The 23,752-nt window shown below is 47.0% G+C and overlaps 1 protein-coding gene across 1 annotated transcript in view; it reads right to left on the reverse strand.

Moving 5' to 3' along the window:
• Nucleotides 1–15,888: 15,888 nt before the first annotated feature.
• MYH9 (myosin heavy chain 9) overlaps nt 15,889–23,752 on the reverse strand; it is a 103,333-nt gene continuing 95,469 nt past the window's right edge. Inside the window, exons 33-41 of the mRNA XM_075008439.1 lie at nt 22,983–23,195; nt 22,486–22,647; nt 22,043–22,171; nt 21,653–21,741; nt 21,015–21,138; nt 19,179–19,387; nt 18,612–18,720; nt 17,582–17,754; nt 15,889–17,381 (exon numbers count right to left, since the gene is read on the reverse strand). Of these exons, the coding sequence (XP_074864540.1) occupies nt 17,264–17,381; nt 17,582–17,754; nt 18,612–18,720; nt 19,179–19,387; nt 21,015–21,138; nt 21,653–21,741; nt 22,043–22,171; nt 22,486–22,647; nt 22,983–23,195 (1,326 nt within the window). The 3' untranslated portion in view covers nt 15,889–17,263. The remainder of the gene's footprint in view (nt 17,382–17,581; nt 17,755–18,611; nt 18,721–19,178; nt 19,388–21,014; nt 21,139–21,652; nt 21,742–22,042; nt 22,172–22,485; nt 22,648–22,982; nt 23,196–23,752) is intronic.

Below are 23,752 nucleotides of genomic sequence, written 5' to 3' on the forward strand. Positions count from 1 at the left end.
GAGCAAAACCCCAACAACAATCCATGTACATGTCAGGAAGATATACTTGGTATGGTTTTCAAAATGTGAAAACTCTGTGTGTGCGTAGCGGGTCAGAGATCCTCCTCCAGGAGGAACAAGGATTAAACCTAGGTCTGGGAAAGGACTGAGTGTGGTGCCAGCAGCTGAGGCAATTAGCTGCCAATTAGGGCCCAGCTGGGACCTTACAAATAGGGATTCTGGGAGACAGAAGAGAAGATGCTTCTTCCGGCTGTGGGACAGGAGGGACCTGTGTGCCAGAGAAGCTACAGAAGCTTTCTGTGACAAAGTAGTGCTGGGGAAAGGCAGCCAGAGCTGGGGTACTCTGGCCTGACCCTGCTCCTAGGCTGCAGGGCCTAAGGCAAGACCTGAGGGTACTAATGCTGCAAGGTGGCAGCCTGGGCATCAGAAAGTAGCAGGTCCACGCACCCTTGCCGATGATGAGTGGCCATTTCAAACTACAATTTGCCCCTGAAGTAAGGGGGCTAGATGATGACTGGAAGTTGGTTACTGAGGCAGAGTGAGCAAAGGAGGTTGGGATTCCCTGGGAGCAAAGGACCCCAGGCACTGCTCTGGGGCAGCACCCGGAGGTCAGGATGCTGTGGACTGGGAGGGATGCAGATTCATTATGGGTGATAGAGAACAGGTAACAGCAGGCGAGGCACTTGCTGAAAGAGGGCACTCCAAGGGGCTAGATTGAGCTAATTCCCAAGCAACCAGCAGGAAGGGCTGCGGTGGTGAGTTACTACACCCTATTATAGCATGCAATTGCATATGCCTAATTTATCTACATAAATACTATGAAGGCATGTGAAATTTGGGCATTTTCGTGAATATGCTGCCGGCTAACGATGTAGCTGGCAAAGTGTATGTAGAAATCCTTTAGCCACCAATTTGTCAAGGCACTTAAGCATTTGCCTAAGTTTAAGCACATGAGTAGTTTAACTGAAGTCAAGGGATTATTCAGCTCTTAAAGTTAGGCATGTGTTTGAGCACTTTGACTCCGGGCTGTGAATTGTGTGCATGGTTGTGGTATTTGCATTTAGCAAGCAGGCATTCAAAATTGTGCACATCTGTTTTGGGATATGTGGTCCTCTCTGCTGCTCATCAGTGCTCTCTTATCTCCAAGAGAATGAGATTATTTCAAATGCAATTTACAGTCCTCACCACAAAAGTCTGTACCTACCCCTCTCCCTGATTTTACTGGAATGCTAAACACTGCAGAATCCCCGAAAGGAAAAATAAAAGCTTAATGAAATGTTAAAGATTATTCAAACATGCCAGTCTTTCTCACCCCAATAATGGGTTGCAGGTTTCCCCATAGCAGGAGAAAAAAAAAAGGCGGGGGAAGGCAGGGACTGGACTGCAACACTTTGTCATTCTCCATCCAAACCGTAGCATCTCCCAGCTGTGACTGCTGGCAGGGAGGGGCAGCTAAACTAACCGTCTGTAGCAATCGGAAACCCAGTCATATTTAGTCATGTTTTCCAGCCCCTTGGCCTCTTGTTTTATCATGCTGAGTGCCATTTGGAAGCAGACCATGACTACAAGTCCAAACCATAGTCAGCTCTTTACCAGCCCTAACAAAATCAAAAGGGGATTATTACAGGTCTGTGGAGCTGCAACAAAACTGTAGGGGAATCTCTGACTGGCTCACACTGACTTGGGGGACATGCCTTCTGGTGGTATGGGCCAAAATGTACCAGATCTCTTTTCTCTGATTCATAATTATTACTGCTATATACACCTGAGTCCAGCCAAGAGGCCTCATACATTATTTCTTTTAGTCTAAGACATGAGCTGTATTAAAATTAAGTTAAAGCGAAGATGATATATCAGTAATTTACGATAAAATATGTTTTAGGGATGTTGCAATAATCCCTCAAACAAGGATGACAACCCCAGGAAATTCAGAGTGAAGAGTAAACTTGAAAGAAATCTAAACGTGATTAAGCAATGAAAATAACTCTGTCCTAGAGTGATCTGATGCAATAACCATGTGATTATGACTAGGGCATTTTAGGATTTATGTTGTCAGACTCAATTAAAGTAATATTTAAAATTGTGATTTTTTTTCCAAATTTTAAATGGCTGCCTGTCATGGTATCACTACAGGTCAGAGTTAAGGTTATTTGACATTTCTTACTTTACAAGGGTTAGGTTTCTTATAAATTGAATGAAACACTGAATTTCTTGGGATTTTAATGCTTGGTTTGGGATATGATGACAACATTCCTACAATGCATTTTCCTCAAGATTGTGTCAGTTTCATATATAACAAACTCACATGTAACTCAGAGGCACTGAGAAGGGGAGAGTGAAGTCTGCTCTACAGACTTACCTGAGAGCTTTTAGCTCATGCAGTAGAAGCACATGACTTTAGCCCCTAAGGTCCCAGATAAATCAAGACGCAAAAGTAAGTTAGAGACCTGCTCGCCTCACTCATTGCAGCTCCTCTCTGCTCCTGGTGGTTTCTGGCTGCTCCCCTCTCCCAAAGATTCTTCTCTCTGGCTGGGGCCAACTCCACCACAGCCCCTGTTCCTCATCCCCAGAACAAAAGGAGAATTGTTTTCCTGGTCTCTAGGCACCTCTGCCACAAGAGCTTGTCCTTCCCCACAAGCTGCCATGACCCAGAGCCTTGCTCTGTTCCTAAGGGGCTTGTCAGAGTCTGGTTGTTGGGAGGTCCTCTGTGGTTTTGTGGTTAGCTTGGCAGCTTCTTTGCTGGCACACTCCCTCCTCAGCTTCCTGCATCATCGCCATTCTCTGGCTCCCTGACCCGCCACATGCAATCTCCTCTGCCCCGTGAACTTCAGTCCCGGCTCCTGGGCAGCCTGCTTCAGGAAGTGGAGATGGGATGGCAGCAGCTGAAAGCCAGGCATGGCCCTCCTGAAGCATTGAACTCATTGTCACTTTATCATTATTTCCTGCATGCCCCTATCCATACTGCGATCAGTTTTGCTTGGTGGGGGAGGCACTGCCGGGCCCCTAAGGATGGGGCAGAGGAGGAATGAGAGGCCAAACGCTCACAGCAGTAAGAGCCACCAGGACACTGATTTGCTCCTCACCTGCCAATACCTTCTAGAACCATTCAGAACCACCAGGAGCCACCTGGGGCTCCCTGCCCAGGTTCTGTCCTGTCAAGCAATCCCTTGGAGGGATTGACCCTCACCTTCCACAAAAGGGATTGTTACAAAGCAAAAACTCTCCCGCCTTCCACTGCCAGCTCAAACCACCAGTCATGACTCACTGTGGCAGCAAGTCAGGCTGTTCATAAATACACATCCTGACCCCTACTTCCCTCTCGGCGGGAAAGAGATCTTTTCCTTTAACCGTTCTTGCCTTCAGCCCACACAGCTCCTGCAGGATCACTCTTGCAGGGCTCTGAAATACTGACATTAGAAATGATGGACCATGAAGTGAGGCTACTGCAGTATCATTTGACTTGAGCATTTCTTGCTGCAAGGAGTTTTCAATCCATCTTGTAGGCAAGAATAGTCCGTTTCAGGGCATACTTCCTGGGGCTGAGCACACTGCCAGAAGAAGAGGAGCACATGTGCCATCTTTCCTGAGCCAATGCTCAAATACAGATTCAAGGTTTAAGAGGCTCTCTCTTCACAGTCTAGACACAGCAAAACAAAAAAAGACAGCTATCTTGGGCTTAGGGTAGGCTGAGTGCAAATCCCACATGACAATCACTGAAAAGCAAGGACATCAGTAGCAAAGGCAACCTTCATTGGCACACCTTAACAGTACTTAACCAAAACCACTTACAGGTTTTTCATATGCACAACAAGCTTCCTTGCACATCCAACGTAATGCATAATCATATTCATCTTCATCAGAGACCATCACTTAGCCTTAGCTCCAACCCCCTAGCTTTCCCCATGCAGCTAACACATGCATATTACCAGAGCATCTAGCCATAGTCATTGGTAAGGTTGTGCCTTGAGCGTGGCCCCAAATATGCCATATTTTATTAGACCACATGGTTCCTCCCATCTTTATACATAGCTATTTATCGATAGACATTTATCCCCTTCAGCCAGTTTTCAATCCACAGGACAATGTTGCTGTTAGAACCAACTGTAAGTCAATTTAAAGTTTTGAACAACACTAACATTCTCTACTCAAATCCAAATAATCCGTCTACAACTTTATTGGCAAAATCTGTAATTTATCAAACAAAACATTGTGAGACATTTGGATGTAGACATCTGGGAGGGGCTGTATGCTCTTTCCCTCCACTTCTGCAAAAAATATTATGGATTTCCTCATTAACTAATGGAAATACTGAGTTTCTAACAGAAGTACCTTCATCTCACTGTATTAAGCCTGGACAAATTTAGTCATAGTACAAAACTACTCATTAAAGTAATAGTCAACAACTACTATTGTATTTATTTTATCCCTAGCCTCCCCAAATAAAAATGTTGTCTGTGTCCCTATGGCAAGTTTTTATAACCCAAAGACAGATAATGGTACTTTTTTACATATTTAGTCTCACTTTTCTTCCTAATAGTTATTCCATTATTTTATATGTGATAGAATTTAGAATTAGGTGCCAGTAATTGCCAGAATCACTGTTTTCATCCTCTGAAACTCAGAATTAAATTTGCCTTTCAGAGTTGAGTGGTCTTAAAGTCTGATTTTAAATCTGCCTCTGTACCAGATGACTGGAGGACAGCTGATGGGAACACTGAGGTGAGAAACTGTTCTCAATGGTGTCAGATGGCAGAACAAGGAGTGATGGTCTGAAGCTAAAGAGGGAGAGGTGTAGGTTGGATATTAGGAAAAACTACTTCACCAGGAGGGTGGTGAAGCACTGGAATGTGTTGTCTAGAGAGGTGGTGGAATCTCTGTCCCTTGAGGTTTTTAAGTCCCAGCTTGACAAGGTCCTGGCTGGGATGACTTAGTTGGGGTTGATCCTGCTCTGGGCAGGGGGCTGGACTTGATGACCTCCTGAGGTCCCTTCCAGCCCTGGGATTCTATGAAATCTGGGGGATGCACATATCCCTCACCCCATTTTTCTGCCCTGGTGGCATTGTGCCCTGGGCAGCTGCTCTGTTCACCCTATTCTGGTTACAGCTGGGCTACAGGGCTAGCCAGTTGCCCCAGTATGGTCATTCTTATGTATCACCCTGATCGCTTTTAGGTGTTGCTAACACAGTTAAATTGACTATCCATTATATACTCACCTCTCAGTGAAGACAATGGTCATTACCCACCCTTGGGGCCAAACTAGATCACAACCCAGTCTGGTACAATCTGCAGAGATAGGGCCCAAACATGTTCTGTCCAGACTAAAAAAGAAGAGAGCACGCTGATGGCAGCCAGACTGAAAAATGTGTAAGGGGATTGTTAGCCCCTTACTAAAACAAAGTGGGGGGAGGGGCTAGTTGGTTAGCTCCCATTAACAAAAGGAAGGGGAACCCTCAATGAGCAAGCAGGCCTCTGAGACTGACAGTCCCCATGGGCAACAGGAAGAGGCCACCCCTCCACTATCAGCTTAAGTGACAGGGCAGGCAAGCTAATGAGGGAGTCAGAAGACCAGGTGGTCCCATCCTCTGTGTGAGTTGGAATTGCCTGGATGAGACAAGAGTAGGAGCCCAAGTTGAGCAGCAGAGCCCTGCCGGCTAGAGAGAGCCAGAGACACTGCCCAGATAGCAGATCTATGCTGGGTGCAGAGCTACAGCCAGAGTGCGAGAAGGGCCAGGGAGCTGGAGACAGCTCCAGAGCAGAATGCAGTGAGCAGATGGGGAGAATAAGGGGGACCCTGGGCAGAGGCCCTGTGCAGTGATCTGCCACTAGCTAAGAGGCTTGCATCCTAGACTGGAGGGGAGATTGGAGGGGCTGACACAGGGGAGAAGAGGCCTGCAGCCTAGACCCAGCAGGCGTGTGGCAACTGATAGAGCATGTGTTCAACCCCCAGCATCCCTGCAGCATAGCCAGGACCTGGGAAGGAAGCCTGGGACATGTGAGGGACAAACTACTGAATTTGTTAGTCTCTAAGGTGCCACAGGACTTCTTGCTACGCTATGATCTGGCCTTATATACCAGCCCCACTGTTTGTGATGTCCCTGTGCCACAGAGTGTGGGTATGTGTTTTCCTTTAATCTTTCCTATTTTTTCCTTATTCTTTTTTAAATGGATTGTGGTTAAATAAAGTGTATTTCCTTTGAACTCTGTGTACTAATCTGTGGGCAAGAGAAACAGCCATCCAGTGTGGAGAGAGCACCCTTGAATGGACACACCCTGCCCTGCCCTAAGTGACCACAACAAGGTGGGGGTCAAGAGCCAGGAATCCTGGGCCCAGCCTTGTTGGGGTTTGAAGGACTCTACCGCACAGAAGTGTGGAAGCTGTGCACTTAAGATCAGGGAGGCCTCTGGGCATTGTTGCCTGCTGAGCACTTCAGCAGCAGCCCAGGAGAGATTCTTCAGGTGCTGCGTAGCTAAGAGCAGCGCACCCACAGCTGGCAGCCTGTTTCTATTGGTGATGCACATCCCTTGGTGCACCTAAAAAAATTTATTCCTCCCAGGGCTGGAAAAGATGGAGAGAACCCTGCCTCTGAGTACAGAAAGAGGGAGCAGGGACTCAAACCCTTTCACTAGCCCATTTCCTCAGAGTTGTGTAGGAGCCAGGAAAGTTCCCCTCAATAGCAGGATCACCCCTCCCCCCAGTTTAAAAATGCATGATATTTTTCAGTTGAAGGGACAGTGTTTGGCCCTGCTGCCTGTTTTAACCACAGCTGTGAGGCCCTCCCAGCGCACTGGGAATTGGCCCCAATTTCAGCCACTGGCACAGCGCTACACCATTGCAAACCCCCAATAGCATACACCAGGGAAGCAGTCATTCACACTGGTGGTCGAACTGGACAGCTTTATTTGAGGTCCAGTCCCAAGTATAGACAAGGCCTTATGCCTTTGTTCCAGAGGCTAAGACTTCTGCAGTTCTGTCCTTTGTGTGCAGTTACAACAAGAGGGCTCAAGATGGCAGTGGTTATCACATTATTTAATGGTTTAATACATGGACATTTGCAAACCATCAAGTGCTTTAAAAAAGCTGTAGCTGTTGAGGTAGCCAGTGAGGTAGTGGAAGGGCTCTCAAAAGCTCCTGGAAGCTGCCTTCAAAGGGGTTGGAAAGGCAGCTCACCACCTGGGACACACACAGGCCCATTGGACCCCCCCCAAACTGCATGCCAGAGGGGGCTGGGATATGGCCTGCAGGGGATGCATCACTCAATAATTGCCCCATTCTGTTCATTCCCTCTGAAGCACCTGACATAGGCTACTGTTGGAAGAGAAGCTCCTGGGCTACATGGACCATTGGCCTGAGCCAGTACAGCTATTATGACAACTTCTGTACCTCTGATGTACATGCACCACAGAGATGTTCCTAGGGGAGGGTGGAGTGTTAGGCAGAAGTGATGACATGGGGGGTAGGGGGGTAGCTGGTGCAGTCAACAAGAGTTGCTATAGTCTAGGGCTGGATCTGATGCACCCCATCAGGAGACTGATTCTGTGATCCAGCCACAGATTTCTCCTTCCAATGTGAACACATATGGCCAAAGAAGGGAGCAGTTTCTAGTCTTCAGAAGGCCTAGATTGCACCAAACAGAAGAGATTTTCTAAACATGGCTCCATTACCCACTCCCTTCAACTAATGCCAGCAGGGCACTCAGCTCTAACCCTGTAGCCATTCCACCCCACGCCCCAGGAACAAAACACAAACATTTCCAGAAAATCATAAATGCATTTGCTAAGGGCTATTTACTCTCTCCTACCTATTTTAATGCGAGCCTTTCTTTGTAAATGGGGAAAAAAGAGGTCCAGGCCCCAGTTGCTCCGACCAGAAACAATCCTGGTGGTATGCAGAGCTTGACTCTCGCAAAAAAGGACCCGCTTTGGGGGACCTCTTTTAAAGTTGCTCCATTTGTTTCCAGATTCACAATATTTCTTCTATAATTTTTTTTTTCCCCCAGCGACTAGAGTCCGGTTTGTGAGAGCATAATGCTTAGTCTACATTCACCCTTTGCCCCAGCCAATCTAAGATTCACAACTTGAGCTACACAAAAAGCATAGCTGAAGTCCATTAACAGCCTTTTTTACTGCAGTATCTTCCATGAGGTAGAGTTGGTGGCTAATGCTCTCTGGTCACCTCCGCCTACTCTTCTCATCCTGGTAGAATCAATGGGAGTTGCTCAGAGATTGACTTATGTCTAAGCACATGTAATAAATTGACCAGCAGTGTATTAATAGCTGCAGCATTGATCCACCTTGTGGTGGAGACAAGCCCTATGTTTGCCTTTGCAAGCATTTAGGGGCAAGGAACAATATATATGATTAGTTAGCATTTATGTATAAAACTATAGAACCAGGAGGCCCGCTCCTAAAAGTCCATTGTGCTAGGCAACATATGTACAGACCAAAAGGTGAATCCCAAAGAAAGAGCTAAGCAAATAGTTTTCTTGCTATCTCCACTAGCTAATTCTGTTTTGCAGCAGACAGAGTACCAAATTTGCATTTGTTCCAGTATGGTCCCACAGAACATTTTGACTGGTTCTACAGGTATGATTCTGATGAAGGAATGATTAATCAAAATTTTTCCTACACGTGTAGTCATTAGCACAGCTAGTCTGACCATGAGGTAGCTGGTCCAACTACGTGCTTTATGCCCAGGTAACAAAGCTTAGGCTTCGGGTATACAGCAGTCTGAAAAGGTTGAAAACTACTGAGCTGGTCCCTTCTGGTCAAACTCTACACCAAAAAGGAACGTCCACTGCAGCAAAAGCCAGGTTGTCAAGCAGGTTTTTTTTTCCATTTTATGGATGCCAAAATCTGAGAAACATGCTGGTGCTATTGCCCACAATTTGTTTGTTGGCAGGGGTAGGAAGCTCCCTTTTCTCGTTCTGATTTTGTGCACATCTAAGTCACATATTGTTTTTCCCACAGAAATATAATCAGGGATGGTTCCAGGAACTAGCATGGTGGATCAGACCCAAGGCCCTTCTCAACTAGTATCAAGTCTCTGACAGGGACAAGGACAAGATGCTCCAGTGAAAGGTGTAAGAACCCCTCAGAGTAGGCAGGTGTGGATTAATCTACCACCTCCATTAGGTCAGATTGTGAACTCCTAGTAGTTTAAGCCCTGAGGCAGGGAGTTTTTCTACCTCTGCCAAGATTAACAGGTTATAACAGCTCTGCCTATTGTTTATGTAAGCAGCCAATCCTTTTTTGGCTCTTGCTAAATTCCTGGCTTCAGTCACCTCTAAGGCAAGGAGTTCTACAGTCTAGTTACATGCTGTATTAAAAACATTTGCTTTGAATCATGTTAAATTTTCCACCTTTAATTTAATTGAATGGCCCCTTTTCCTTGGATTCTGAGTCAGGGAGAACAGAAGCGGCTGATCCATCTTGCATGGCTTGTCATTATTTCATAAAATCATGTATGCATCTTACACAGCTTCTAAGGTAACAGGCTCAAGTGTTTTAAAATCTTGCTTCACAAGAGGTTCCAAGCTCTTGATCATTCTTTGAACGTCTGTGGCTCTCCCTCATGCCTCCTCTGCCCTAGTGAGGCCCCACTCCCTTGACCAGGTGAGAAGCCAGAGTTGGACTGGCTATGGTAAGCCAGCCTGACGGAGCTCTGGGCCTCTATTTGGGCTGCATGGAAGGGTCAACTGAGGTATTAGCCAAAGACTGGAGGCAGTGCATGTGGAGTGGGTGGTGCGTGATAGGTACACTGCCTGAATTAGGTTGCACAGGGTCAGGAACTGCTGGATGGGCAGCGTGGCAGTGACTGTGTGCTCCTATGAACACCAGCGACTCTGGGTTGGAGCATGGACTTCACTTAGTGTGGAAGTTGAGACCGAGTAAAAGGTCCATGGTGACGTGCGCTGAGCTTCAGTAAACGACGGGCCTTTCAGATGGCAATCGTGCAGTTAGAGGAAAATAATGACTCCTTGTCGCCATAAGTGAGTGGCCACGGTGGCCAGTGTCTTGGAGAATACCCTGGATGCAGTGTAAAGGCCAAATGGAAGGACCTGATACCGGTCATGGTGGGGCTCCACCATGAATCGAAGGAAATGTCAGTGCGCAGGATGAATGGTGATATGAAAGTAAGCATCCCGTAGGTCGAGAGCTGAGAGCCAGTTGTTTCTGTCCACGGCCAGAATAATGGTAGCAAGGGTCACCATCCTGAAGTGTCAATGAAGGATGTACTTGTTGAGCCTCCTGAGGTCTAGAACAGGTCTCCATCCTCCGTTCTTCTTCTGAGTTAGAAAGTAGGTGGAGTAAAACCCCCTGCCCCAAAGCTCCATGGAGACCAGTTTGAAGGCCCCCAAGCAGATGCTGAGGAGAGGGGTCTCTGAAGATTGACAGGGTAGTGGGGAGTATGGAGGTGAAAGGGATGGAAAACCCCTGGGACACCAGTTCCAGAACACACTTGTCCATGGTAATGTCCCTCCAGCAGTGTAGAAAAGGGCAGAAGTAATGATGAAAGGGTTGGCTTGTAAACGGTGTATTTGACCAAAACGATTTCTCAGACACTCACACCCTCAGAACTGTTCGGGTGGCTGAGGGTGTGACGCTGAGAGTTGTTGGTGATACTGTCTCCTGGATCATCATCCCTGGGGCCTGTCTCTCTGTTGAGGCACAGCTGCCAGTGTAGCTCTTTAAAGTACTTCTGTGGACACTGGTAAGGTGAATAGGGAGCTTGCTTGACCGGAGGGGTGCACATGCCAAGCATGGGCAGTGTGATCCAGGAATCCTTCATGGAGTGAAAGGACCTCATCAGTCTTCTTGGAAAAGAGATGCTGCCTGACAAAGGAGAGAACCTCCACTTTCTGTGGGATCCCTGAAGACGGAAGCCAGGAGGTGTGTCGCATGACTATAGCGGACTCCGTAACCCAGGCTGCCTTGTCCACACTGTCCATTGCAGACTGTGCAGCAGTACTGGCGATGGTGTACCCCTCTCAGGTGACAAGGGCCTGGCACTGGTGTTCTGACAGAGCCAGGACCAGCTTCTGAAATTTGAAGTAATTTTGGTGGTCATAATCAGCCAGCATGGCTGTATCGTTGGCCACCTGCAACAGGAATGTGCCAGACAAGTCCACCTTATGGCCCATTATTACCCAAGACAAAGCCAGCAACAAATGGGATGTAGAGTGGGAAGATTTGGTTCTATTCCAGGCCGTGTATGCCACCAGCGAATTTGGGTGCAGGTGCGTGAACAAAAAACTGAGCATCCTTGGAGGTTACAAAATACTTTTTAATCGACCTTATTTGTAGGGGAAATGGAGGCTCACATTTGTCAGATGACATTGGCAGGATCCTTTATTGCTTCATCCATTGGCAGTGCCACTCCGGAGGAGGAGGGGTTGCAAAGTATGAAGTTGCTGGTATTGTTTGACAGGCACCTCCTGCAAGTCCTTCTCCTGGGCCACTTCAGAAAAGGTCCTGAAAGGCTCTAGCATCATCTGTGAGGGGAGGTGTTACCCAAAGTGCCTCATCATCAGGTGAGGACGAGAGTCCTTTCCGCCTTCCAAAAAGGGAGTCTTTGGTGCCTGGCACAGTTGATACAGTACTGAAGTCGACGGCCATGGTGACGGGACGATCTCCCGATACTCTGGATGGTGCTGACTGGGCGTAAGAATGGGGCGACTGTGCCTGCCATGAGGACCACTGCGGTACCTAGTCATGGTGTTGCACAAACCATGGTGGAGGTGGAGGCAGATATGCTATAATAGGCAGTACATATTGCCACATGGAGTGCACTGGGCTCAGGCATTGAGAGCAAAACATGCTTGGACAGTCGGAACCACCTATCCCTGCGGTGAGTGGTCTAGCTCCCGATGTATGCAACGACCCACACTGTTGAGAAATGCATGGAGAGATAGGTGGCACCGGGAAAGATCAGTGCCAAGAGCCTGGCAGCACTAGACCTGTCTGCTGACGCAGTGGTCTTTTTCCTCTTGAACCCAGTGGAGTGCCCCAGCGTGGAGGGCTCCAAAGGGGCAACGCTGCGGTGCCACCTTGGTACAGTGACCAACTCTACTCAGGAGTGAGATAGTGCCTCTGCCCTGGTTTTTCTGTGCTGAAGCCTGCCGCTGGTGCAAGCTGTGCAGTGACCTACAGCAGTGCCCTTTGTGCTCCGAATCCAGGGCAGGGTTATAGCTGCAGATGACTGTGCCCTGATGTTGGTGCAGTTGGAGCTGACGGCACCGGGGCTGCCAAATGTTTGCAGGTCTGCTCTGAGAACACTCTTTTTGGCAGTTCCAGCAAAGACTGCTAGTGAGGCCTCTGAAGATTTTTCTACAGGTGCAGCCTGTGAAGACAGCACCAGAGGCCAGCAGCACACCGGGGACAGGTCTACCACTGCAGGAGGGGTATGGGCTGAGGCAGAGGGATGCTTAGAGTCTGCGCCTTTAGTCATCTGCACCGAGTCTTTAGTGGGTGGTTGCTCTGAGGCTGCTGGCTGGAGAGATGTTTCACAGAGGATACATTTTAAATCTATTAGCTCAGTCTTCTTGAGCCTGCAATGTCAGGCTGGAACAATGCATGCAGGACTGAGTCTGATGACCCCTGCAGAAGCACTTGACACAGGAAGCATGGCCAGAGACCAGCATTGCTTCTCTGCAAGTCTCACACTGCTTAAAACCCAGGAAGCCTGCATGGCAGTGACACAGCAACTTAAACCAAAAATACAAAACACCCCACAAAACAGTGAAGAAAACACTACTGTAGAGAGAAGAACTTGGAACAAAGGAAACTAGGTAATGGCTAACTAACACTATCTGATAGCGTTGATTTGCAAAGAGAGGTCAAAGCGCCGTCTACAGCAGAGGATGGTAAAGGCATGGATGCCGCATGCATGCCAGATAGCACAAGGAGGCACTGCTGCACAGGCATGTTGCAGGAAACCACGACTATGGAAGAATCTCAGAGTGCCAGCATCAGGATGCACCAAATACCCAGACTGAAGCACCCTCAGGGACACTACTCGAAAAAAAATCTTGATTTTAAACAGAATGCCCTTAAGATATTAGCAGATCAGCATGGCTTTCACACAGGGCAAAGCTTGCATTTCATTCAATGCTAGCACTATTGTGCTGTTCGCTCTAGGCGCTTTCATCTTGAATTCCTGTTCCCACACAGTAAATACTCATTGTATGTGTAAAATCTGATTAGCCATGTGCTTGAGCAATCCTGGAGCAGTAGACACAAGAGCTCTCCAACAGGACTCCACCACCCTCACACCAGACACCACTAATGCAAGTGTGAAGGATGCTTTTAAGGAGGTTTCACAAAGGAAATTCTGATCCAAAATTCAAGCCTTACAAGTTTTACTTTGAAGTTTAAGAAAGTTTGCAATTCCCCATTGAACAGCACAGAAAGCAGTTTTACAAGTATTATTGATTTCTTTGGGGGATTGTGCCTACTTCTGAAGTGGCGAATGAGGTGCTTTCAAGACCTGCTACTTCTTCCAGCGGTGGTTGTCTCTGCTCTTTATGGCAGGAGGCTCACCCCTGTCCTTCTCAGCACTTGTGTAGACAAGAATCCCTGCTTCTGCCTTTGGACTTTTGTCCAACACTCCCTTAAGCTGCTTCCTCCTGGCTGTCTGTCCTAACCTCACTTCCCTCTCTCTCTGCTGTGGCAGCTGGCAGTTTCAAAACGCCATCTGCTGGCAAACATAAGGCACTTCCCCTGGATTTTGCAGCAGCCACTGCATCCTTCAGTTCTGAGCAGCAGCACAGAGGCACTGCAGGCTGGGGGGCAAGAGAGGAGTGGGATCAGTCTCTCTACTCCCAGAAGGGGTAGGGTCAAGGGTGGAAAGGACAGAGCTTGGAGCAGTCAGCTCTGGGCCTCCCTTCCCACCACACTCTCTGAGCTGTCTGCAGAATGGCACACAGCACTCTACAGCATTTCAGAGGGGCCTGGAGCTTTGGCTGTGGTGAAATGCTGGGCTCCCGGGGCGGGGAGGGGGCAACTGTCCTCTTTGCCCCCCACCTCCCACTGTTAGCAAGCCTGGTTCTGACCATAAGCCCATCTCTTAGGTACAGCATTCAACTGTAGATTTCCCTTTTATCTAGGAATTCTGTAGGACAACACAGCAGCAGTTAGGATGGTCAGAATTCTAGAGTGCCAAGTGTACTAACAACAGCGGTGATAGTAAGCTGATACGAGTTGGCATGGCATACCAGTCAAAAAGTACCTAAGCATTCAGTACAGCATATGGCACACCAAGAACAGGGAGGGCGGCAAGATTGGCTGTATTGGCCAATGTGGGAGTTTCTGTAGGGTTAGTTCAGGTTTTTATTCCGATATGAAAATCGTATTCTATGGTAAAGATACTACCAGTAAGGGTATGCCTACACAGGTGACGATAAAATATTGCTGCAGCTACAATAAAGCCACCTCCATGAGGTAAACGGCTCCCAGAGCTGTAAACACTGTCTGTAGTGCCACTTTACAGCGCTGAAACTTGCTTTGTCCCGGGGTGTGTTTTTCCCGCCCCCCCTCACACACTGAGCAAGAAAAGTTTCAGCCTTGTAAAGTGGCAGTATAGACAAGCTTTCTGCAAAGTAATCCATGAAGTTATATGCAGGAGGGGAGGTAGAAAAGGAGTTCATGATACAGTGGTACCATAAGAAATTTAAGTTGCTTTCGCACTGAAGAGCAGCTTTAAGAGGACCTCCTTCAGACAGCATGCCTGGAATAAACTAGACAATACCTACCTGCATGTAGACCTGTCATCTTTGGTATTTTGCACCATTGTGCCATATTGCAGGGTTGCTTTTCCATCAGTACATCTGAACCATCAGTAATGACACCCTCCACCTGCAGAAGTATTCAGCCTTCAGTGCAACCCAAAGAAAGCAGTCTGCTGTAACATTAGCACTGGCTCCATGCTCCAAATTCTGGTATCACATCCTTCCATTAGTATCCCAATAGCCAGGACAATGGGGATGACTTTGGATGAGCATGAAAGCTATGGCTTGAAACCTTCCCTGGGAAAGGGATGTAAAGGTGTAACTCCTTTGGAACAGCTATTAGGAATAGGTTCTTGGAGGCACCATGGAAGGGAAGCAGTGGGATAGTGCAGAGCAAACCTGTTCGAGCCCTCTCTGGTACTCTTCTGCTGAATTGACCTCTCTCTTACCTAGCAGCCCAGTGGGAAAAGTGGAGAGCTATGTAAAATACATACCTTACTTCAAAGTTTAGCTTTAACTTTCCTACAAATAGAGCAATTATATCCTCATTCTGCAGGTCATGAACAGAGCTAGCTGGGTCAGACAATTTTACAACCGCCCCAGTGGGGTTCTAGTCTTGTTAAATGCGTTACCTCCCCTAGCCATGGCTGGAGAAAGGCTCCCAGACCAGAAGTCTCTTGGGGGTATTGTAACGCCGATTCATACTTTATAGGAAGTTGGGTCACAAAGGGTGTGTCTACACTTGCCTTCCTCTTTCAAAAGAGATATGCAAATAAAAATGCAAGTGACAACTTTTGCATATTCATCATCTCATTTACATATTCTAATTTCAAAAGAGCTTCTTTTAAAAGCAGAAAGCCAGTGTAGGGGTTTACTTTCGAAAAAGCATCTACACTGGCTTTCTTCTTTTGAAATTAGAATATGCAAATGAGGTGCTTAATATGCAAATTTGTGCCTTATTGGAATTTTTGATTTGCATACCTCTTTCGAAAGAGGAATGCAAGTGTAGACACACCTGAAGAGTTACCTGGTACCTATGTGCTCCTAAGGCAATACTGACTGGATGGACTAACGATTTGATTCCACAGGACTGCTTTCTTTGGCGGTTCCACAGGCCTCCTCTGTGTTCAGCAAAGGTAGAACAGCATCACAAGCACACGGATTGCAGCACATGGATAATCTTTATTGGTAAGATCAGTGGAGCACCAGTAAACCATTACTGACTGTAGTGGTGACACAGCTGAGGCACATGCTAAGGCACTTTTATATAAAAAAGGTTTTAAATCCTTTGTGACAGCGACGGGGACACAGGTGCCTGAATTTTCAGCGCGTTCAGGCATACAGTATGGAGCTTCATATTTATTTTTCTTTACTCAAGTCTAAATGCAGCATATACAATATGGTTAAGAATACAGGTAAATCCAGCAACCAGTGTACAGTGTAGAAAAGTAAAGACTATCTCTATATAACCAAGGTCCCGTTAGAAAGGCAGTGATAAAGACCTTTATTTTTTCCTTAATTACTTATTACAAGAGACAAAGGCCTTTTACGTATATCTGTGCAGATTAAGGGTCTTTAATATACTCCTAGCCAATGGTGCAGAATAACTAACTCCATCCCCTGGGTACAGAGTAGATACATGAGAGGCTTGGGACTTGTCAATAAAAAAAGATGAAAGTCTCCTCCCCATCCCACCAAAAACACATTAAGTTCCACTACAGTCAGTCCATTACTATTCAAAATATTTGGTCCTCAAGAGATTCACAGACAAGCACACGGAGATTGTGTTTTCTCTGTCCCTGTCACCAGCTACTTGTCCACACTACCTTAGATAAAAAGCCAATGAGATAGAAGCAGACACACTAACAGGACATCATTGCACTTCCGAGATCTGGCCAGACAGCAAGAAGAAAAAGGTCTTTGGCAAGTCCCCCAGGTGGGTGATGCTGAAAGAAGCTTCCCTTCTTCACCCTACCTGTCAACATGTTAACTCTAGAAAGAAGAAAGGGTGAACTGCCATAGCCAAAGCACCCTCATTATTCCTGAAACTGCTTCCAAACCACTAAGGTGGGCAGATTAAAGAGGCAGAAGTCTGAGGTCACTGAACATGATTGCCAAAAAGCAAACCAAAAGGAGGAGGAGGAGGAAAGACAAGAAGGGGCTTTCTCTGCATCGGTCATAAACTAGGATCTGAAGACAAAGTAGATTTACAGCAAATTTCAATAAAAATCTTTCCCTAATCCTTCTCCTTCCAAGAGTGAAGATTTGCCAGCAGCCACAGCATGAACAGTTCTACAGATACTTGTAGTCAAACTGCTGGTCACATTTTAGAGTCCCAACTCTTTGGTATCAAATACAAAGAGAACTTGGAAGCTGGGAAGAGGAAGAAATGAGGAACATGGGTGCCCAGGGGCTTCAAATGCACAAAACACTTGCTGGATGGACTCTGTTCTCCAAGAGGTGGTTTGTAGGAAGTCCACTGGAGAAGGGGTAAGTAGGTCACTCAGTCAGGTGTAACCTAGGTCAGATGAGAAGACTTATTCAGTAGCTTTGGCATTGCCAGCATCCGCCTTGCTGTCGGATTCTTCATCTGAGCATTCTCCTGTGCCCTTCCTGGCCATCCGGCGTGGCGTGACAAATGGCAGGTCCCCACGCCTAGAAAGTGATGAATAGCACATCAAGGTAACAATTATTTTACCATCAATCATATGAGGTATGCTGTAGAGGAGAGAGGGAGGGCAAAGGAAGGTCTGGCCGCTGCTCCTTGATCAGCTGAAGTCTCTGCTTTAAGCTGGGACAGATGCTGGGGGTGGGGGCAGGAAGCAGACTTCCTGTGCATGACTGATTGCCCTTACCTGAGTTTGCTCTTGAGAGAGCTGACTTCTCTATTCATTGCATCAGCCGTTTCAGTGACATCTTCCAGCTCACGCTGCAGCTTTCTACGGGATGCATTGGCTCGCTGGGCCTCTTCTTCTGCCTCCTCAAGCTGACGTTTCAGCTGCTTCAAGCGCACGTTTGCCTTATCCACCTGCAGAGCAGAAAGAAGTAGTCAGCCTTTTACAATGCTGGCTCCTAGCCCTCTGTGGGGGTTCCAGCTCTGCAGAGTTACACCAGAAGGGATCTGAATCCTTAACGGCACCTACTCTAGCTTTCCTTGAGGTTAGTTCCCTGAACTTATGATTTATTTTAGTTTTAAGCTCTTCCTTCTGCTTCTCCTGTTCCCCATTCAGCTTGCTAATACAGGAAACGGTGTATGAGAGCACGCGCTTGTACAACAGGGTCTGAGATTTTACAGCCTGGGCTCATTCAGAAGACGACAGCCTACACCCTATGAACACGCTCTTCCCTGTACTAATACATACATGAGTCCATACAAGAATCTGCCCTGGGGATGTTAAGCGGAGGAACAGAACTTTGACTTTTAGATGCCAGGCTGAGGTGACTCAGTTACAGAACACTGTTCCAACTTATACTGCACAGATGAAGTGCAGAAGTTTCAAAGAGAGGAGGTTCTTAGGAGCACCCTTTCAACTGTACTAGCCATTAAACAGGACAGAGTTAAGACTATGGAAGCCATATCCTTAGTGTAATTGTCAGCAGAAAAATTGACCTCTATGGCACTTTACAAATGAACACAGATTTATTTGGGCATGTGTGTGCATCTGACAAAGTGGTTTTTACCCATGAAACCTTATGCCTAAATACATCTGTGGGTCTATAAAGGTGCTATAGAACTCCTTGTATTTTCAGATATAGACTAATACAGCTATCCTGCTGACTGGTCAGTACAAAGGCTACAAAGAAAATAAAGGCCACTGTTCTGTAACTGATGAAACGTGTGGCTGTGGGTAGGAGAAGTGGCAACAGCGTGTAATACACACATACCTGATCTTTGTATTGCTCAGCATTGCGTCTCTCGTCATCCACCTGCAGCAAGACTTCCTTCAGCTTCTTCTCAGCACGGCGTACCTGCTTGCCTGCAGCCTGGCGCTCCCTGTGCAAAAATACACAGTCAGCTCAGTTAGCAGATTATCTCTGGTGACCCCGTGGACACAGTCTCTGATGCAATGTACTGGTGTATGCAGATTAGTGAAGTTTTTATTGCTAGCCACTGTACCTTATGAAAATGCAAGGGGGTAAGAGCTCTGCTCAGAGCTGGCAGAGCAGAGGAGCCAAGAGTCAGGGTTCCTGGAGATGCCCAGAAGACACAAGTCAGTTTCACTCCTTTGTCAGCACATGAGGGAAAAGCTAAGAGGTCACTGAATTAGAGCAACTGTTCCTATAATTAGGGCCTTTGTGAGAACAGGGGAGATCAGTGTAGCTTCATAAAGAGATGGAACACTCGTTCCAGAAGGCTGGTACGCAGCAATCAAGATTAGGATTTTGCTCTGTGCTAATACATCTGAGGGGCTGAAAGCCTTTAGCATGACAAGAAGTTCTGCTAGAACATACTTGGTCTCTGAGTCCAGTTGCTCTTCCAGCTGTGTGATCTTTGCTTCCAAAGCCGTAATGGAAGCCTTGTACTTGGACTTTACTGCACTCTCCATCTCCTGCAGTTTGGCCTTAAGCTCCTTGTTCTGACGCTCCATCTGCTGGCGGGCATTTTCGTTCTTCTGAGCATTGCTGCGCTCAGCATTCAAGTCGGTATTTATCTGATCGATCTGAGGAGAGAACAGAGTCAGCATACTAACAGGGTTCTGGGCTGGAAGACTGATTTATTTCTACTTGATAATGGATGCTTATCAGGAAGAACCTCCAGCATGAGGAAAAAAACCTTGTTTTGAACAAGTCAAGCTTAACTAATATTGTACCATGCATTGTAGCATTCTTTGTAATCACAAAAGGACAGACTCCTAGGAGCCTGTTTCAGTTTACTCAAAAGTCTTCATCCAAGAAATGCCTATGGGTGAATGAACTGAGAGTTAAGATTGCTAAAGCCTCTTCTCTGAGGCTGGTTTTGCCAGCCACACTCAGTCATATGCCACCACAGTGACTGTCAGCCCTACAACGTAGCATCCAACTGCCCCCATAAGAAAGATCTGCCTGAAATCATGTGCCACAGCCACATGCTTGGGATAGCCTCATTTCTGCCACCTGGGAATAGGAGCAGAAACTGAATCCACCTCCAGCTCAGGACTTTGCCCTTAAAGGCCCAAAGCTCTGCATTACGTCATCAGTCCACTGAAGTGAAAAAATCTCCTCGTAAAGATGTACCAAAATTCAGCTTTGATTAACTACTGGGCCAAGACAATGCTAATAATTGACTTCTGTAACTTCTCTTCCCTCCCCCTCCTTACGCACTAGAAGATGAGCAGCTAGGAAACATGGCTGTCCCCTTCCCACAGTACCCACAATGATCTGCTCAGCTACTCCCGTTTACTTCTAAGCATGCCTTGGCATATAACTTACTTGACTTAAACCCCTGTACTCTGAGTGGAGCACAGGTCACCTACAAGTCTTCTCCTCTTCATTCTATCTCGGGACAAGACCTCTGACTCCAGGAGTACCCCAGTTATCATCCTTCAATCTCAGTAGAGATTACCCCCCTGTAATTTCCCTTCCTCCTATGACTCAGCCAGTTCTCCCTTCTCATTGCTGGCATCTCTCATCCCTCCCAGTTAGAGATCAACTCTGGAGACTACAGGTTGGAGACTTCTCTCTGGTCTCTAGGGAAACCACTAATCTCGCTCACTTTTGCGATCAGGCAGTTTTTAACTCTCTAGGTGAGAAGGACAGTATATGATCCTCTCTGTTTTGCAGCGGCAACCAGCAGTCATAGTCAAGAGCCAAGACCCTGTTGTGCTCGGTACTGTACAATCAGAACACCACCTAGCTCTTTGGGTCAGAGATGAAATACATCCTAAGAACATCAAATCAAAATCTTAATCTGAAAGACACTACAGTGGACTAATGCGCTTGGCAAGGTTAATCCTTCTGGAAGATGCAGTGAAAGTGAGACTGTGCCAATAGACTGAGATAAGAAGCCAAATATTTAATGCAGATAGATAAATCATCCCTTAATAAAAAAGGATGATTGGTCAGGACTAAGAGTTTGGGGGACAGTCCCAGTGGACTCTCCCTTACAAAGAGGTTTTAACATTCCAATGTCGGTACGAGCCATCCATGCACACTGAACGGCCATCGCATTTTATCAGTGGCACTGCATTGACACTGCTGTGTAAAGCACTTTGAGAATCTGCACTGTTTGGAAGACAGGAGGTAGTTCATCTGGAACTCTGACTGGGAGTTTGCAGAGCCTGCTGGTGGGGGAGATCCTGAGCAGCTAACCTGAAGGTTTGCTTTCTTAAGCCGGTCATTGATCATCTCTGTGTTGCTCTGCTCCTCCTCCAGTTCCTCCTCCAGCTGCGCTATCCGGGCCTCTAGACGTCGCTTTTCCTCCAAGGCCAGGGCTCTAACAATGACAATAAAAATTAAGTGCTGGTTGATAGAAATGAAGTGAACTCCCTGGAGAAAGTCTACCAGTTATAGCTTTACAAAATCAGTAGCCAACTAGAGCATTATAATAAGACTACAGCAGGGGTCAGCAACCCCCAGCACAGGTGCCAAGAGTGGCATGCAAGCCGATTTTCATTAGCACACAATGTGGGAGCTCAGCACCACCCCTTCTCCCCCATGGAGCCGGGGGGAGCTTGCTCAAAGCCACACCACCTGTGGCTTAAGAAAAGGCAGCTAATGCCACCAACCACCTAAATGGTAAAGCTCTGCATCTTCACTTATTAATTCAGCTTTTGTAAGTAGGACTATTAGGAACTTTGAAAGGTATCACCAGCATTTTGACCATAAAGAGGTCAAAAGATCAAATTTTGGCACTCCAAATCAGAAAGGTTGCTGGCCCCTGGGCTAAAGCACTTAGGGTACCTCCACAGGCCATCCCCTCCGCCCCAGCAAAGGGTGTCACCACTCACCCTTTGCCACTGCTGTTGGCAATCTCATCAGCCAACTCATCCCTCTCTTGCTGGGCTTGACGCTTGGCCCGTTCAGCAGCAGCAAGTTCCTGGAATGCAAACAAGGTTGTCAGTGATGCAATGTGAAGTTAGCAATTAACACACATCAGAGGACAGCAACTGATAGTTGGTGGATTCCAACTGAAGGACTAGTGTTCAGTACTTGCACATGAACTCCCAGGGTTTGAGTCAGTCTCAGCTGGCAAGAAGGGGTCAAGTATGCAGCAGAAACTGGACCTAGTAGTGTGAGAATTACTGCTGTGCTCTGAGAATTTATGGAGCCACACAGCATCTCATTCCTTAGCTAAATCAAGTGAATAGGCCCTCCTGCGTGGATGCAGGCTCCATTACCTCCTGCATTTGTATCATCTCAGCCTCCATACTCTTCATCTTCTTCTCATTCTCTTTGGCCTGTGCCAAGATCTCCTCTCTGGAGGTACGTGCATCATCCAGCTCCCGCATGTAATCCTTCATTTGGGCCTGCAGAGACAATAAAAGAGAGACTTCAGAGAGCATCCTTCATTCCTACCACTGAATTACACAAGCCATGGTACACAAAGAAAGAAAAGCTTGCTTGGTTTCATAGTTACAATAGGGCAGCAATTAGTGGACAGACTGGGAATTAGACACATTTGCATTGCTGCTAAACCTTGCCAACAGAACTGCTGCATAGATTAAGGTTTGAATACTGTGCCACACAACGCTGGTGATGAGAGTGTATGACTGACAGGGAAAAGCAGATTTCCAATCCACGCCCCCAACATAAGGAGCTAGCACAGGACTGAAACCCCCACCTGCAGTTTGCGGAGCTGTTTGATGGCTTCCTCGCGATTCTTGTTGGCAGAGTCTATCTGGACTTCCAGATCCTTCAGGTCCATCTCCAACTTCTTTCTAGCAGCCACAGCCATGGAGCGCTGCTTCCTCTCATCCTCCAGCTCCACCTCCATCTCTCGTACCTGGCAGGAAAAAGAAGGCATCAGTGGGAACCAAACAAGCAACCAAGAGCCATTCAACTCCCACAAAGATAATCAGAGTTCACTCCCTCTCATGGGAATACAGCATTCACCCTATCTTTGTGCATTGGACAGATGGTGCAGGTGTTGTGATAACAGTATATGCAACCACATGCCACTGAATGACTTGTTCCACTAGCAATGCCTCTGCATAGTAACAGGAACTCCTTGAGTGGTACAGACTGGATCTGCAAGGGCTGCATCCAGCTGTCCAAGGGAAGATGAGAAGCAGTTTCCTTTGAGCCCACAACTTCCAGGATTTGTTGAGTGATACTGACCTGTCTGATCAGCTGCTTCTTCTTCTCCTCACTCTGCTCATCCCGGCCCTGGAGGTCACGCTCAAACTGTGCCTTCATGGCTTGCTGGTTCACTTCCAGCCGCAGCTTAGCATCCTCTGTAGCCTGCAACTCATCCTCTAGCTCTTCCAGCTGTGTTTTCATCTCCTCCACCTGCTGCTCCAGGGCTCGCTTAGATTTCTCCAGCTCATGAACCTGCAGCATGAAAAACACATCAGATCAGCCAATCAACACAGCCATCAACTTCACCTACCTCAGGAGTAGAGAAGCAGCCTGATGTGCCTATTCATAGGGCAACAGGTCATTGAGGAAGGTCTGTAAAAGACCCTGTTGCCACATCAGTTGTCTTGTACTAGCACAATACCCCCTCAAACCAAGCATTAGGCTAGGAAAAGGTGCTCACATACTTGAGAGCCTTTAATCTAAACCTTGACTTCAGCTATTGTATTTTCCAGTTCCCTTTGATCAGGTATGCGTTAGGCTCATTGAGGCCTGAAATACTTGTGTCATATTGCCAGAGATGTGGAAGTGCTTCGAACTCCTCTGCCTTTTCACTAATCTTTAGTATCTTCGTATTTGGGTCATGGTCTCTCCTTCTCAGGCTGGCTCCCTATATTTCAAATGCCAGGCTCACATAGCACCCTCTCATTTCTCCATAGTGGGAAGTGGGTTTCACTTAGCTAATGCCAAGCCTATACTTTAAATGCCACCTCTCCCTCCTGCTTTTCATTCAGACCCCACCTCCCAAATTA

The sequence above is a fragment of the Carettochelys insculpta genome, chromosome 1 (genome assembly GCF_033958435.1).
Source record: "Carettochelys insculpta isolate YL-2023 chromosome 1, ASM3395843v1, whole genome shotgun sequence".
NCBI classification, from domain to species: Eukaryota; Metazoa; Chordata; order Testudines; family Carettochelyidae; genus Carettochelys; species Carettochelys insculpta.